The sequence below is a fragment of the Neoarius graeffei genome, chromosome 13 (assembly GCF_027579695.1).
Source record: "Neoarius graeffei isolate fNeoGra1 chromosome 13, fNeoGra1.pri, whole genome shotgun sequence".
In the NCBI taxonomy this organism is placed as follows: Eukaryota; Metazoa; Chordata; class Actinopteri; order Siluriformes; family Ariidae; genus Neoarius; species Neoarius graeffei.
The window spans coordinates 44,212,529-44,229,410 of NC_083581.1; the positions used below are offsets into that span (position 1 = coordinate 44,212,529).

At 41.0% G+C, this 16,882-nt stretch overlaps 1 protein-coding gene across 3 annotated transcripts in view; it reads left to right on the top strand.

Moving 5' to 3' along the window:
- LOC132896747 (uncharacterized) overlaps positions 1–12,632 on the top strand; it is a 61,442-nt gene extending 48,810 nt beyond the window's left edge. For 2 of the 3 annotated variants that reach the window (XM_060937789.1, XM_060937791.1), the window contains 8 exons: positions 2,979–3,227; positions 3,615–3,863; positions 4,422–4,670; positions 5,720–5,968; positions 6,078–6,326; positions 6,397–6,645; positions 10,489–10,731; positions 11,505–12,632. In XM_060937789.1, the coding sequence (XP_060793772.1) occupies positions 2,979–3,227; positions 3,615–3,863; positions 4,422–4,670; positions 5,720–5,968; positions 6,078–6,326; positions 6,397–6,645; positions 10,489–10,731; positions 11,505–11,750 (1,983 nt within the window). In that variant the 3' untranslated portion in view covers positions 11,751–12,632. The remainder of the gene's footprint in view (positions 1–2,978; positions 3,228–3,614; positions 3,864–4,421; positions 4,671–5,719; positions 5,969–6,077; positions 6,327–6,396; positions 6,646–10,488; positions 10,732–11,504) is intronic. The other variant, XM_060937790.1, reaches the window with a different exon arrangement.
- Positions 12,633–16,882: the final 4,250 nt, after the last annotated feature.

Below are 16,882 nucleotides of genomic sequence, written 5' to 3' on the forward strand. Positions count from 1 at the left end.
AAAACTAACAGTCTGAACAGTTTTACATACCCCAGGTTTTCTATCCAAGTCCAGTATCCAAATCGTCTTCCTTATGGAGCCGCATTGCCTCCATTTTCAGCGCCTTGCCTGTGACCCTTACCCCAGCTTCCCTCCTTTGAAAGAACCACTCAAGAATTTTTTTTTCAATGGCCGCATACCGCAGAGGCCGACCTGCACCACTAGTCTTTTTCTGCCCGGCTGCCAAAGTTTCAATTTTGCGTTTTTGTTGGCACCATTCACGGACTCGTTTACGATTGATCTTGTAGAGTTTAGAAGCAAAGTGCTTTCCTTTCTCCTCCGCCGTTTTTACGACTTTTAGCTTAAAACTCGCAGTGTAGGATTTGTTTTTTTCCAACACGTGTGTCCATCTTTACGATTAGAAACAGAATGATCAGATCAAATTATCTGGGAGGCGCGTGACTTCTGCAAAAAGGGAGCTTTATGCAAAGTGAGTGACGTAACAGTGGTCGGCGAAAAGATCAAAGGTGTCAAGCCAGCTGACAAGCGAGCTATATCTGGGCTGTTTCCTCGCCGAATGAACACCTGCATTACCGTATGCACTCCAGTAAGCGCCCCAAATAATAAAAAAATAAATTTTTAAAAACACTTAATTCGACGACTTTTCACCTAGAAAACGCATGAAAGTTAGGGAAAATTAGTAGGGCAGTTATGTTAGGGCTTGAAAAATTCGATCAACTGTGATTTTTTTTTTTTTTACCCTTAATAAACGCCCCCCCTTTTGAAAAATGTAACGCCCCCGGGGGCGTTCATTAGAGGTTATACGGTATAATGTAAGAAGGCATGGATACACTTGGGAAATGAAGTGATGGACAGTCTTGGCCAGATGAGACCAGCTAACTTCACCACAGAATTTACCATCATATACTCACTTTTCTGGACATGTGCACTGGTACAAACTGTTAGCCATTTCTCTTAAAACATTTGAAGCGTCAAGAGGTTTCACAGGAAAAGGCTAGTTTAATCGTGCTAGATACCGAGTCATATATCAACCTTGATAGATATTTCAGTATTAATGACATAATGCCAGACAAGAGAGGAGACTGAACGCCTTCCACCTACGAGGTCTGCGCCGCATCCTGGGCATTACCTGGCAAGACAAAGTCTCCAACTTTGAAGTTCTGACTCGAGCCGGCCTTCCCAGCATGTACACCATGCTCCGACAACGTCGCCTGCACTGGCTTGGCCATGTGCGCCGCATGGAGGATGGGAGAATCCCAAAGGACATCCTCTACGGGGAACTGTCATCTGGGAAGAGAACCACAGGGCGCCCGAACCTGCGATTTAAACATGTCGTGAAGAGAGACATGAATGCCATCGACATAAACACGCAGTCCTGGGAAGACCTCGCAGCAGATCACCTGAAGTGGAGGGGCACCCTGACCAAACAGCTCAAGTCAGGTGAAAAGAACATGATGCGTGCATCAGAAGACAAGCAAGCTCACAGAAAGGTGCGGAACAACGACAGTCAGGGAACCACCTACAGATGCAACTTCTGCGGCAAACAATGCCTGTCCCGGATTGGCCTTTTCAGCCACCAACGACGCTGTCCCAGACAATCAGACACGTACCAAGACAAGAACTAGGATACATCATCCATGGTCAACGCTGACCGACGGAGGCCTACTACTACTAATGACATCCAGCCAGCTATCACAAAATTTGTGCAAAAGCCATTTATTCTTCCGTGAACACATACATTACTACCAGTAACATGAGGATGAATTTTTTTAAGTAGGTTAGTTAGTTTACAGTGTGTTCAGAATAGCCAAGTGTCCCAAATAATGAGTTATTAACTCGCAGTGCACTGCCAGAGCATTCTGTGTTAGTCACATCAGTGACCGTGAATTTCTAATTGATGTGATAAATTGATTTCCTAGACCTGTGGTTGGTTGAAGAGAGCAACTGGACTTGCTTGACGATTCTTGAAAACGTTTCGCCTCTCCTCCGAAAGGCATCCTCAGTTCTGTCTGACTACTAGGGAGTATCCAGTATTTATCCTCTCATGGATCATCATAGAATCTGAATCAGAATGCTGATGGCTGCATTGTAGGTGGCTGATAGATGTCTTAGACCCCCACCTCTGTTCAGTGATGGTCGTTCCAGGTTGACAAAAATGAACGATCCACTCTGGCTAAGATGTCTGCCAGTTTTCTGGAAGTTCTCTCATACTCCCGCACCAGTCGAAGGAATCTCATCCCAAAGTGCGTAGAAACATATCTGTGAAGAAACTCAGTCGTCCAGGTACATAGTAATCTGTGGTTGGTTGAAGAGAGCAACTGGACTTGCTTGACGATTCTTGAAAACGTTTCGCCTCTCCTCCGAAAGGCATCCTCAGTTCTGTCGTTTTCAAGAATCGTCAAGCAAGTCCAGTTGCTCTCTTCAACCAACCACAGATTACTATGTACCTGGACGACTGAGTTTCTTCACAGATATGATTTCCTAGACGCATCCGTATTAATGAAATATCTCCAACTGAAACTATTTAAGCTGTCTGGATAGATGTATGATTGATTTCACAATGAAGCCATTCCACAATACGCTTCATGGGCGGGCCTACCAAAGGAGTGGGTGAACCTGACTTCAACTCTCGTCCCTACTGTACAGACTCTGGCTCCAAATTCGACAACATGGCAGAGGTATTTTGGCTTCATTTCTATAGAATGGGAGGCACTGGAGCCACGCCGTCCGTGATTTCTACAGTTGATGGTTTTACAAATTAAACGCTGTGCATTAACGCTGTCCAGTGCGTTTGGACATAGCATCTCATTCCTAAAGTCAATGTACCAATCATTTTTATGACTGCTTTATTGTTGTTTTTTATTTCAGCTTTTTTATTTATTATTGGTTCACCAAACAATATATTGCTCTGGTCAGGTTTGAATTATGAGGATTTTCAGGAACATTTCGGAGTTTAACCAAGTCTTTCCCACTAACAGGAAGTGCTGAGCTCATTTGTCTTGGAACTGGACACAGGCACCTCTGACCTTCATCCTCCAACACGGAAGGTGAAATCAGCTGTGTGGAAGTTTTTCGGCTACCCGAGAGACGCGGCAGGGTTGGTTCTGACTGACGGCTTCCCCATCTGCAAACTCTGCCAAAAGAAAGTGTCTGCTAAAGGAGGGAACACCACCAACATGTTCACACACCTCAGAGATTATCATCGGACAACGTATAACGAGATCAAGGTACGGAATTTAGCGTTTGTTCCGTTATTGTTACTGGAGGTTCGTCTTTACCAAGACATTGCAGTGAAATGTGTGTAACCTCCTCGTTCACTTGTATAAGGACGGTGTACAAGTGAGAACTAACTACCCCGTAACATCTGTAGTGTCAGGGCTACTGTAAATACACTAATAAATGGGCAACTTTTAATAGGCTGTAATTAATAACAAAGACCTTCTTAACTTTTTATCATATTGGGAAGGTAAGAGTATTTTAAACTGGGATGAGTCATAATAATAAAAAATCTCAAATGCAAACTTTTGAGTTGCTGTCGTTTCAAATCTGTTCATAATTCAATGAATGCTAAGAAAACACGAGCTGTTTTATGCTAATTGGTCAAACTGTTTCAGGCAACTTTTGATCCTGTAAGGACTGAGAACGAGCTGGAACCTGTGGAGCTTCATCTCCCGACAGCGGACGCACTGTCCCCAGTGTGGAAATATTTTGGATACCCAAAAAATGCAGATGGTTCTGTGGTGTGTGACGGGTACCCTCTGTGCAGACTGTGTCAGCTGAAAGTGATGGCTAAAGGAGGCAGTACGACAAACATGCTCATGCACCTGAGGGCCTACCACCTGGATGTGTACAAGGAAGTCAAGGTAAAGTTCAGCTTGCAGTTTGTAAATGTCATACTACAGATTGAATTTAAAAACACACACACAATCCGAGATCACAAATGTACACACACACACACACACACACACCATGTCATGTAACAATAACTTGATAGAGACCAAAGTCATACGCTTGTATTTTAAGGACAAAACGTACAGTGTAATTTGCACACACACACACACACACACACACACACACACACTCATTCATTCATGTAACAATGACATTATAGAAACCAAAGTTATACTCCTGCATTTTAAGGACAAAAAGTACAGTGTAATTTACACGCGCGCACACATTCATGTAACAATGACATTATGGGGACAAAATCAGACACAAATATACTACAGAGCTAGTTTAACAAACACACATTTCTATAGCTATCATTATGGGAACAGAAGTCACATGTGCTTTGTGAGGACTGCATATACTCATGATTAAAATGAGCACCATCTTATGTTATCAGTTTATATGCATTTGAATGGTTTCTTCAGGTTATAAACACCGCTGTGTTTTTCTAATTATTTTTTATTTTATTTTAGCCAGCCATTACTAAAAAGTCCATCTACAGACCTTTCGATCTCTATCCACCGAGCGGTCAAGATGACATCAAGTTATGGGATCACTTTGGATATCAGAAAAGCACAGATGGAGAGCTGAAGGATGACGGAGCCCCAATCTGTAAAATCTGCCTTCGGAAAATGATCAAACCCCCGACAGGCGGGACGCCAACCACCAACATGCTGAGGCACCTTCGGAAAAAACACCAGTCGGTGTATAACGAAGTGCAGGTGAACGTGTTGCTTAGTCAGATCATCTTTATAGTCCTATATTGGTCGATGCAAGGTATAACTGCATAAAATTAATACAGTATTTGTTTAGCCAACATGCAAATTGAAGCTTTTTTTGTCCATTTAAAAAAAAAAAGTCTAATTTGTTTGATACGTTCATAAGTACCAGCTGAACATCATACTTTAGTGGCGCTTTTTTGAAAACTTTTTTCACTTCTTAAATTGTTAAAGGTGTCATTCCACGACAAACCGTTTAATACTTGCTCTTTTTGAAATACCATAGGTCACTCCGAGTTGCATATGCATGCTGCACGTGAACATGTTGTTCTACCCCTATTCCCTGGATTAGCCTATGAAAGAAAATAGACGGAAAAACGAGCGAATCAGAAAAAGCCCTACGAACTTGCATCACTTTGAAAATTAGTAGTCATGGCCTCGCCCATAACCCACTGGAGGGAGCGTCACAGTGCTGTTAGCCAATCAAAAGCGATATGTTTACGTCATGAATATTCATGAGTAAAAGCTGAAATCCTGTCGTTCTCTCCCCACCCACTCCTCCACCAAACTAGAACAGCCTGAAACAGGAGCACCACAGCGTTTTTTTTGTTTGTTTGTTTGTTTGTTTGTTTGTTTGTTTGTTTGTTTGTTTGTTTTTTCACCCACCAAAACCGGCTCACAGGGCATTCATGCATACTAGAGACCACCGCACAATTAATGAAAAAATGATGCAATGACACCTTTAACGCCATCAGCTTGTATTAGCTTGTTTTTTATATTGGAGAATGTTAGCGAAACCTAATTAGAGTTTTATGAAAAAATATATAGTATTCAATTTAAATATAGCTAGCTGCTGGATACAGTTACGCAAAGCGGTTGTTGTTAATAGATAGCTAGTTTTCAAGTTGGCTACATTTCTTTATATAAATGTTATTAAATTAACCTGGTTTTATGTAGTAGTTGAAAAGGTGTTCCAGAATCTATAAAGCTGACTAGCTTATCATCAGCTCAGGTTTCTTGGGATAACGTCTTATTGTCTGACTGTACATCAGGAAGCGATCACCACGCTTAGAACAGCATGGGGTATCGAACCACCGGAGCTCCATCCACCAACTCAGAACGTCACGTCTGCAGTCTGGCAGTATTTCGGCTACCTAAAAGATGCTGACGGCTCGGTCGTGTGCGACGACTTCCCCATCTGCAAACTGTGTCAACAGAAAGTGGCTTCAAAACGACGATGCACTACAAACATGTTTAAACATTTGAAGGATTACCACCGGACCATCTACGACGAGGTCCGGGTATGTACACGCATCTTAAACAGTGTTAAAGCAGACTTTTTTTTTTTTCTCTCTTTAGTTAGTCTGAAAATTGCAAAAAATTGTGCAAACTAATGACCTCACTTCTTAGAGTGCGGTTACGAGTGAGACGTTTGAAGATCTTTCCCAGCCGACTGACCTCCATCCACCTAGTGGCCAGTACAATCCTAAACTGTGGGAGCATTTTGGATATCGTAAAACGGCAGAGGGGAACCTTGTGGAAGATGGAGCGCCAATCTGTAAACTCTGCTTCCGAAAGCTGATTTCTAAAGGCGAAACGACGGCAAATATGATGCAACACCTTAAAGAGAACCACAATACTGTCTACAACGAAGTACAAGTAAAGAATTTTACCTACTGCTTTCATTTATAAACTATAAAGCACATTATGATTTATTATTATGTTTTAGAGGGAAGTAAACCCATTCACCATTGGAGGAGCCACTGAACTTCCCGAGCTTTACCCACCCGAACACAGAGTGAGGTCGGGTGTCTGGAAACATTTTGGCTACCTGAAGGACACTGAGGGTCCGGCTGACTGCGCAGGCTTCCCAATCTGCAAAATCTGCCTTTCAAAAGTGTCCAATAAGGGAAAAGTCACAGCCAATATGACCGCACATCTCAAAGATCATCATAGAAGCATCTACGATGACCTTAAGGTTTAAACTTGTAACATCCTGCATTTGCACATTATTTTATACTAAATATGGATGCAGTGATGAGAATTATGGGTTGTTTTACAATCAGGGTACGCAAGCTAAAAATCACATTTAACACTTATTATCTTCAGTATCAAAAGGCTTGACTAAATAAACTTGGTTGTTTATTGTAGCCCTGTGATAGCTCTATTTACCATGCAAAAAAAAAATGTGGTGATAACGTTATTTTTGGTGAATGTATGGCAATATGTCATATTTAGCAAAATTACTCGTGTCATTTAGAAAAACATGGTAGCCGCGGGGTCTTAAGTCTTAAAGTCTTAAATTTAATATTCCAAAATTAAGGCCTTAAAAAGTCTTAAATTGCTTTGCCCAAGTCTTAATTTTTTAAACAAAGGTCTTAAATTTACTCATACTATTCTACGATGTGAAAACGTGGGTTTTGTGTAACATCAGTGAATTTCTTGGAGTATATGCAAAGAAAGAAACAATATTGATACATTTTCGCGCCGGCGCAATCGTCGGAGTCCGTGGTGGAGAGGAGACTCCGCGAATCGCAGCATGGGGAAGTGTCGTTTTAATCAGCAGTGGGTTTCAGATGAAAGATATCGTGATTTGGGTGAGGGAGGTTCCTGGAAGCGACGTTGAAGCAAGATGCTGTGTTTGTCGAAAGACCTTCAAGTTGTAATCTGTGGTTGGTAGAAGAGAGCAACTGGACTTGCTTGAAAAGTCTTGAAGCAAGTCCAGTTGCTCTCTTCTACCAACCACAGATTACTATGTACCTGGATGACTGAGTATCTTCACAGATATGTTTCTACGCACTTTGGGATGAGTTCCCTTCGACTAGTGCAGGAGTATGAGAGGACTTCCAGAAAACTGGTAGACATCTTAGCCAGAGAGGATCGTTCTTTTTTGTCAACCTGGAACGACCATCACTGAACAGAGGTGGGGGTCTAAGACATCTATCAGCCACCTACAATGCAGCCATCAGCATTCTGATTCGGATTCTATGATGATCCATGAGAGGATAAATACTTGATACTCCCTATTAGACAGACAGAACTGAGGATGCCTTTCAGACGAGAGGCGAAACGTCTTCAAGACTTTTCAAGCAAGTCCAGTTGCTCTCTTCTACCAACCACAGATTACTATGTACCTGGATGACTGAGTATCTTCACAGATAACCTTCAAGTTGTCCACTATAGGTCATTTCGCTTTAGAGTCTCACATAAAGAGCTCAAAGCACATTGCATCTGCCCTCCACCGCCACCAGCCCATTGTTCAGTTCTGCACGGTTCAATCTCCGAATGCGCCTGGAGTTGGCACTAGCACCACTGTCGAACGTCAGCAGCATCAGCCAAGCCAGACATCATCGGCAAGGCTAGCAACAACACAAGGGCTGAGCAGTGGCATGATGGGTGTCGGTGGAACCCTGACACTTCGGGCAGAGGTGCTCTGGATTTTAAAAACAATTACGGAACACCACTCGTACAGCTCGAATGAGGGCATAAGCGAACTCTTTAAGGCTATGTTCCCAGACTCAGAAGTCGCTACAACATTCTCCTGTGGAAAAAACAAAACGTCTTACATAACAAAATTCGGTCTTGTTCCTTATATAACGAAGGAGTTGGTCAAAGACGTTAACGAGGCAAGTGGTGGATTTATCTCATTGTGTCTCTTATCTATCCACCTCCACATCTATGTCTTCCCTCCCTCCCTTGTTTACTAGGAGTATTTACATTTCTTTTTATTTTTCAAAATGTAAAATGGGGTGGCACGGTGGTGTAGTGGTTAGCGCTGTCGCCTCACAGCAAGAAGGTCCGGGTTCGAGCCCCGTGGCCGGCGAGGGCCTTTCTGTGTGGAGTTTGCATGTTCTCCCCGTGTCCGCGTGGGTTTCCTCCGGGTGCTCCGGTTTCCCCCACAGTCCAAAGACATGCAGGTTAGGTTAACTGGTGACTCTAAATTGACCGTAGGTGTGAATGTGAGTGTGAATGGTTGTCTGTGTCTATGTGTCGGCCCTGTGATGACCTGGCGACTTGTCCAGGGTGTACCCCGCCTTTCGCCCGTAGTCAGCTGGGATAGGCTCCAGCTTGCCTGCGACCCTGTAGAAGGATAAAGCGGCTAGAGATAATGAGATGAGATGTAAAATGGTTGAAGTAAGTTGAATGCTGGGAAACTAAGACAAAGAGTTTGTCTGTTTATCATCTCTGGTCATAATTAGTTTAGAGACAGTTCTTTAGGCCTTGAGTTGGGCCCTCGGTTTGGCTTTTTGGCTGGTGAGTGCACACCATTGTACCAATGTATTGGTACGCCAATTGCATTTTTGTGCACCTTTAAGAGACTTTCGGCTTACCTCTTTTCTATCGATCTATCTATCTCTCTTCCCATCTATCCCCCTCGTCTCTTATCTATCTATGCCCCTCTGTATCTCTCTCCCTCCCTCGTTTACAAGGGTACAAAATGTAAAATGGTTGAAGCAAGTGCTGGGAAACTAAGACAAAGAGTTTGTCTGTTTAGAGTGTTGTGAGTGTTTTGATATTTTATTTAAAAAAAAAAATACACCCACATCACTTTATTTTAAGTATCATCTCTGGGTGCACGGTCATAATTAGTTCAGAGACAGTTCTTTAGGCCTCGAGTGAGGCCCTCAGTTTGGCTTTCTGACTGGCGAGTGCACACCTTTGGCATTAATGTGTTGGTATGCCTATTGCATTTTTGTGTACCTCTAAGGCCATGACTTGGACCCTATGTTGTGCTCCTTTCTTCCAGGTTTAGACTTGTTGTTTTGAATGTGAAGATTCGACAAGCAATGCACATAATGACTTTTAAGTATATAACTCTTATAATAAAAGTATTTTTACTTGAAACATTTGTCATTATTGGGAATTTGATCTGGTGTTCTACGACCGCATAATGGGTGCGATGTAGGTCTTAATTCTCATTTAAGTGGTCTTAAAAAGGTCTTAAAGTCTTAAATTTATGGTGGTCAAACCTGGGGAAACCCTGAAAAAGTGCTTTTTTTGACCACAGGTAGCTCCAAAAGGGATGCACTTAAATCATTCTTTATACCATAAAACAAATATTTGGTTCCATATCATTGGAAACATAGTTAAGTTTTAATGTTGAATGCCAGTAAGTTTTCAGACTATTTTGATCAAATTAGTCTGTAATCATGTCAAAAAAAGTCCTCTCCGAGACAGCTAATTTTTCAATATAAAATAACATATCTAAAATGATTATTTTCATCCTAAAATGTGGTCAAGATATTGGGACATAAATATTAGAGACAACTAACACAAAGCTTACAGCCTTATATTTAAAAGCACTATGGAAGTAGTGGATTCTGAATTGTCAAAAAAAAAAAAAAAAGTCCTCTCCCAGCCCTGCTTAAAGCTACACTTAATCTCCTTTATCTTATAGCAGATTACACAAAACTACCATACACACGTCAAAAAATTACCTGAAATCTGTTCTTTAACTTGTCCTTCACTTAAAAACTGGTACAAGAACCAGTTTGAATCAATTTGAATTTTGGACCCCTGTGACACAAACTTTGTACCCTGATTGTAAAACAACCCTTATCACAATCAGTTACAGAGTTACAAAGGATTATTGTAGATGTTTTGTAATTTTGCAAGTTTTCAGTCTCATGGAAGATGCAGCAATACAGAGATTTTATTGATTTTCCTTTTTTATGTCCCATTTGTCTTGTTTTTCTTTGCATGTCTTATTTTGATCAGTAAGAACAATGAAACATCATAATATTGTCAGTTATTATATTACTGATTTATTGTAATTAAAAACTAGCTTAAACATAATTATTGTTGTTGTTTTGTTTATTAGATACCAGACAGAAGGCCAAAAGTGGTGTTGGCTGAAAATTTACCAGAACTTTATCCACCATCGAAACAGCCTCTGTCTCCAATCTGGGAACATTTTGGACTTCCCAAAAACGCTGACGGAGTCATAGAAGAGGACGGATGCCCAATTTGCAGAATCTGCGGCAAAAAGGTTTCAAGCCAAGACGGAAGAAAAATGATAAGACATCTGCATTTCTGCCATTTCTCCGTGTATGAAGAGTTAAAGGTAGAATGACACTTTTATATAAATCACTCAGGAATTTAAAAAAAAAAAAATCTGTCTGCTCAGAGATAAAAAATCAGGACACACTTTGGTTTAGTGTAGCAGCCAGTTTTAATTTAGCTTTAGTGAAAACTATTAGTGATATATTTTTCAAACTGGTGTTTATTATAATGTTTTATTGGCGTCAGTGTTTAAAATGTTCAACTATTGGTGCTTATTTTGGTCATACTGCAGCTTTCAAAAGGTTTAAAAAAAAGTTCAACTGAGTGCTGAGTAACGTGAAGTATTTTTGTTTGTTTTTCTTTTTGTTTTTTTACCTCTTGACCAATCAGATTGCAGGTTGAGAACAAATAAGAAAAACACACATGAAGGACAGTGTGAGGAAAAATGAGTTTTGTTTGTGAGCAAATATCAGGAGATTTACTTAAATTGAAAATATTTCATTGCCAATTTTCAAATGTTGTTACAACTAAAAATGTGTGTGTGTGTATCTTTGGGACGTTTGCCACAATGTTGTGTGGCGTCTAAATTTGACATCTAACAAGCAATTAAAATTCTCTTCATTTTCTCCTCATTTTCTGCCCCAAAGCTACAGAGAAGGCAAACGACATCCTCATCAGTGTTACACCAACCTTTATTTCATCTGTGTTACTGAGAATAATAAATCTAATCTAGAGCACAAGCTAGGCTAGAAGATAGCTGACTAGCAAATGTGTCATCATGGCTATAGTGTTGGTGTTTTTTTTTTCCCAAAACTGTCCATTTTGTCTTTCTAGAAAGCAATTAGAGCTTCAAAGTTGGGAGTGGATGCAGGAGGCCAACCCACTGACCTTCACCCTCCTTCGAAGAGCGTCCGCTCCTCTGTCTGGGAATATTTCGGATACCTGAAGAATCCAGATGGAACGATTAACGTGGACGGGCGCCCGATCTGCAAGCTGTGCTTCCATAAAGTGTCCAGTCATGGAGGAAACACGACGAACATGTTCAAGCACCTGGAGGACAAACACGGGCTGAGTCAATAGCAGACGAGCTGATATAGGTGGATAAATGTGTGTAGAGGGAAGAACTGTTTCATGAAACAGAGTAAAAAAAAAAAAACCTGGGATGCATGTAAACCTTGTGGATAACAGGAATATGTTTTCAGTTAATAATTAGCACTGGAGGATTACATGACTTGTTAAAGGAGGATCAGAAAGAAAAAGAACAATCTCGTGCACGTGCTAATGATCTTGTGCGTGGTTTTAAATCCCTTTTACCTCATATTCATTCCAGAAAATAAAAACAACCCTAGTCTAGTTCAGGTCACGTGTTCTGTACGGCTCAAGAGGTAGTATTAATACTCTGAGGTAATGTCACATAAAAGAAAAAAAAAACAAAAAAAATCTAGTCTGTAGTAGTTCAATCACACGTCAGAAATGAATGTGTAGGCAGATTGTTCTGTTCCCTTTTGCCTTCTGTCCTTTTAATCCAAAACTTCCCACCAATGGATTCACTGACTGACTGACTGACTGACTATTACAGTTAAAACTTTAGAAAACCTACAACTTTGGACACCGATGTAATTCTGACATGGAGATTTGGGACTGCAGCTGACACCAGGACTTTACAGTGGACATTAACGTTGTACATCTCCATCTTTAGTCATGTTTCCCTGCACACCGAAAGTCTGATGTTAGCGTAAGAGAGTTAGATCAACTTACAGACGACATTTAAACAGCATTTTGTAGCACTAACTTCAACAAACTAGTGCAACATCAAGATGGAGGACTTTGAGGATTGGTTGGTAGGAGACGTGATGTAAAAACTTACTGTTTTCAAAAAAAAAAAGGTAATGAATTGATGATGGGAGAGGAGAAAACACCAAGATCTGGAGGTTTGCATGAATAAATGCAATATGAAATGAATTTCAGTGTAACGTTGCTGCTATTAATTCTTTATCGTGTCCAGTTTGTCCATTTTCTTACCTACATGGAAACTAGTGATTTTTGTGAATTTATTCATCACATAATACATTAAAGCACAGTGACATTCTTTCTCTGCACTTAACCCATCTGGGGGTGTGAGCACGCGTACCCGGAGCAGTTTGGGGGTTAGGTGCCTTGCTCAAGGGCACTTCAGCCATTCCTGCTGGTCCAGGGAATCAAACCAGTGACCTTTTGTTCCCAAAGCTGCTTCTCTAACCTTTGGGCTATGGCTTCCCCAAGCATGAATGAAACAGAGAGCACGGTCTGGGTTGGTACCGTGCAAGTCTTGTTTAGAGCAGGGCATCCCAAACTACTTTTGTTTGCAGAATCTTTAAAACAGCTCTTTTAACACTGAGACTTGCATATATGAGTCGTTAAATTATTTCAGCTGTTGTGCGCCACTTCTTACTGTTCAACTATCTATCTATTTTTTTAAATCAAAATGCTTCTTTAGAAACCTCTTTTTAACATCAGAGCAATGAGGGACAGTCATGAGCTTTTTAGATAGACAAAGAATCAAAGCTGGTTAAAGATGAATAAATTCCTGAACAGATTAACCATCTTCGTTTCTTTGTCGATCTGCAAAGCTCATGAGCCTCCTCTTCGCTCATGTTTGATTACATATTATAGCACTGAAACATCATGCATTTAAAAAGGAAAAAAGTTCTCGCTGTCAAATATTACAAATGTTTGGGAGCTGAAAGATTTGACACTACTTTTTTTTTGGGGGGGGGGATCTAGAGACAGCACTAATCCGATATCCAGTGTTCATATTGGGCAGATACCAACAAAAAAATGGTGGATTGGATATTGGAGAAAATGTATCTGCTTGATTGGATCCTTTCCCAAGTGGCAAAAAGAGGGATGTGTTTGTTTTTGTTTTGTTTTTTTAAGGAAACGGAAATGTTTATACAGTGCCTTGCAAAAGTATTCATCCCCCTTGGTGTTTGTCCTGTTTTGTCACATTACAAGCTGGTATTAAAATGGATTTTGGGCAGTTAGCACCATTTGATTTACACAACATGCCTACCACTTTAAAGGTGCACATTGTTCTTTTATTGTGACACAGACAATAATTAAGATGAATAAACAGAAATCTGGAGTGTGCATTGGTATTCACCCCCTTCAAAGTCAATACTTTGTAGAGACACCTTTTGCTGCAGTTACAGCTGTAAGTCTCTTGGGGTATGTCTCTGTAAGCTTAGCACATCTAGCCACTGGGATTTTTGCCCATTCCTCAAGGCAAAACTGCTCCGACTCCTTCAAGTTAGATGGGTTGTGTTGGTGAACAGCAATCTTCAAGTTATGCCACAGATTCTCAATTGGATTGAGGTCTGGGCTTTGACTAGGCCATTCCAAGACATTTAAATGCTTCCTTTTAAACCACTCCAGTGTAGCTTTAGCAGTATGTTTAGGGTCATTGTCCTGCTGGAACGTGAACCTTCATCCCAGTTTCAAACCTCTGGCCGACTCAAACAGGTTTTCCTCCAGAATTGCCCTGGATTTAGTGCCATCCATCTTTCCTTCAGTCCTGACCAGCTTTCCTGTCCCTGCAGATGAAAAACATCCCCACAGCATGATGCTGCCACCACCATACTTCACTGTAGGAATGGTGTTCTCAGGGTGCTGGGTTTGCGCCACACATGGCATTTCCCATGATGGCCAAAAAGTTTAACTTTTTTGTCTCATCTGACCAGAGAATCTTCTTCCATGTGTTTGGGGAGTCTGCCACATGCTGTTGGGCAAACTGCAAACGTGTTTTCTTCACCAATGGCTTTTTTTCTGGCCACTCTTCCATAAAGCCCCACTCTGTGGAGCATACGGCTTAAAGTGGTCCTATGGACAGACGCTCCCATCTCCGCTGTGGATCTTTGCAGCTCCTTCAGCGTTATCGTTGGTGTCTTTGTTGCAACTCTGATTAATTACCCTCCTTGCCCGGTCTGTGAGTTTTGGTGGGTGGCCTTCTCTCGTCAGGTTTGTAGTGGTGCCATATTCTTTCCATTTTGCGATAATGGATTTAATGGTGCTCCCTGGGATATTCAAAGTTTGGGATATTTTTTATGACCCAACCCTGATCTATACTTCACAACTTTGTCTCTGACCTGTTTGGAGGCTCCTTGGTTTTCATGTCGCTTGCTTAGTAGTGTTGCAGAGTCAGGGTCCTTCCAGAACAGGTTGATTTATACAGACATCATGTGACAGATCATGTGACACTTTGATTGCACACAGGTGGATTGTAATCAACTGATTATGTGACTTATGAAGTGAATTGGTTGGACCAGCTCTTATTTAGGGGTTTCATACGAAAGGGGGTGAATACTTATGCACACTCCAGATTTCTGTTTTTTTTTTCATCTTAATTATTGTTTGTGTCACAATAAAAAAACAATTTGCACCTTTAAAGTGGTAGGCATGTTGTGTAAATGAAATGGTACTAACCCCCCTCCCCCCCCATCCATTTTAATCCCATCTTGTAATGCAACAAAACAGGACAAACACCCACCGAGGGGGATGAGTACTTTTGCAAGGCACCATATATAAAGAGGCTTTGTTTTGTTCGGATTTATTCTATTATATTTATACTTTAGAATTGATTATATTACAATGTAATTGTTAAGTGTTTCAAAAATATGAGAGAGGTTTCAGTATCGGAAAGGAAATAATAGCCATCTCTACGTGCATCCCAAATAATCTAATTAATCCCTCATATTTTTCTTTATTCACAAAATGCACTTGGCGGACAGGAGGCTTTCTGCATCTGGCTCCCACTAAGAAATGTTTGGATGCCCCCGAGTACATGGGGGGATAAAAGTCATCAAAAATCTCTTTGTCGTCTGCAAATTAATCATCTGACTTTATTTAAATAATAAAATACTTATCTTTCCCCCTCCAGCAGTGCAGATGCTCGAGCAGAAGATTGACAACCTGTGGTCCAATTACAGGAATTCAGAGATCTTAGTGAAGATGAAAGCTGCAGTGCCTCTTCTTTCTGCTCACCAGCTTTTTCTCTAATTACTTTAATTTAAAATAAAATAAAAGCTCATGCAGCCCTTGGCAGCGTTTGTGATGCAAGTAGCTTCATGTAAGTGTTGTATCACATCAGAAACATTTGAGCTTGATAAAACTAGAATGTTTCTCTAAAGCCCTATACAGGAGCCGAAGGTAGCTTTGCCTGTTCTTGCACAGGATGTGTGTTTGATGCGTTATAAAACAGTACGGGGTCATAGGGCGGACTTTTAACACGTTATTTTCCTTTGAAAATTGCAAGGGCTTTAATTCTGTTTGTCAACCATGCGATCGTCATGCATGTGATTCATTCAGACAGGAAAGACTTGCTGATCACTTGCCTTCCTGTTTACAGCTTTATTTATTTAAAAAAAAATGCTGCCACAGTCAGCTGTAGAAGTTAAGAGGCAGTCAGCTCTCTTGGTCCTTCACCTCAAACAAAACTGCAGAGAAACTCTGTATGGGGACAGGACGCAGCAAACATCCTTCCTCACACTGTCGTCCTGCACATCGTCAGGGGAAGGACAAACAAGTGCAGGAGACATCGAGCTCCGAGAGTATTTGAGCAGAAACAGGAAGCAGCTAGAGATGCTCAAGAGGAGGATCCATGAGATAATGACCTGCAGAAGGACGGCAAAGAGAAGCGCTGGAGAAAACGAAGAAAACGTCCGGCTGCAGACCGATCTGTACCCGAGGATGCACGGAGTGCAGAGGAGAAGAAAGGTAACTCACAAATCAGGGAGTGCTGAATTCTGATTGGTCAGATGATGTTGATTAATTTTCTTTAACACCAGCTGTGACAGTAGTGCAGCTGCAAATTACAGGTTTATATTAATGCACTGGTTCTAATACGATATTTCTAAGGTAACAGCTCATCGTACAGGAACTTTTACAGCAGACGCTCCACTAATAATAAACAGCATGGGGAAGTTTTCAGACATCTTCAGGACAGAGGAGTTTACGGTTTCTAGGTAACAACCTAGAAACCTTAATAACTTGAAGAGTAAAACAGAGCATTTGCTTTGTTGTACACTGCAAAAAAATTGAATGTGAGGAGAAAATTCCTTACTACTAGTGAAATCATCTTGCTGCATGGACAGATAATTTTACTTGACAAGACATCTTGGAATAAGTTGGTTCCAATCTAGAACTAGTTTTAGTAATCTCAGAGTTGGTGTCTTGTA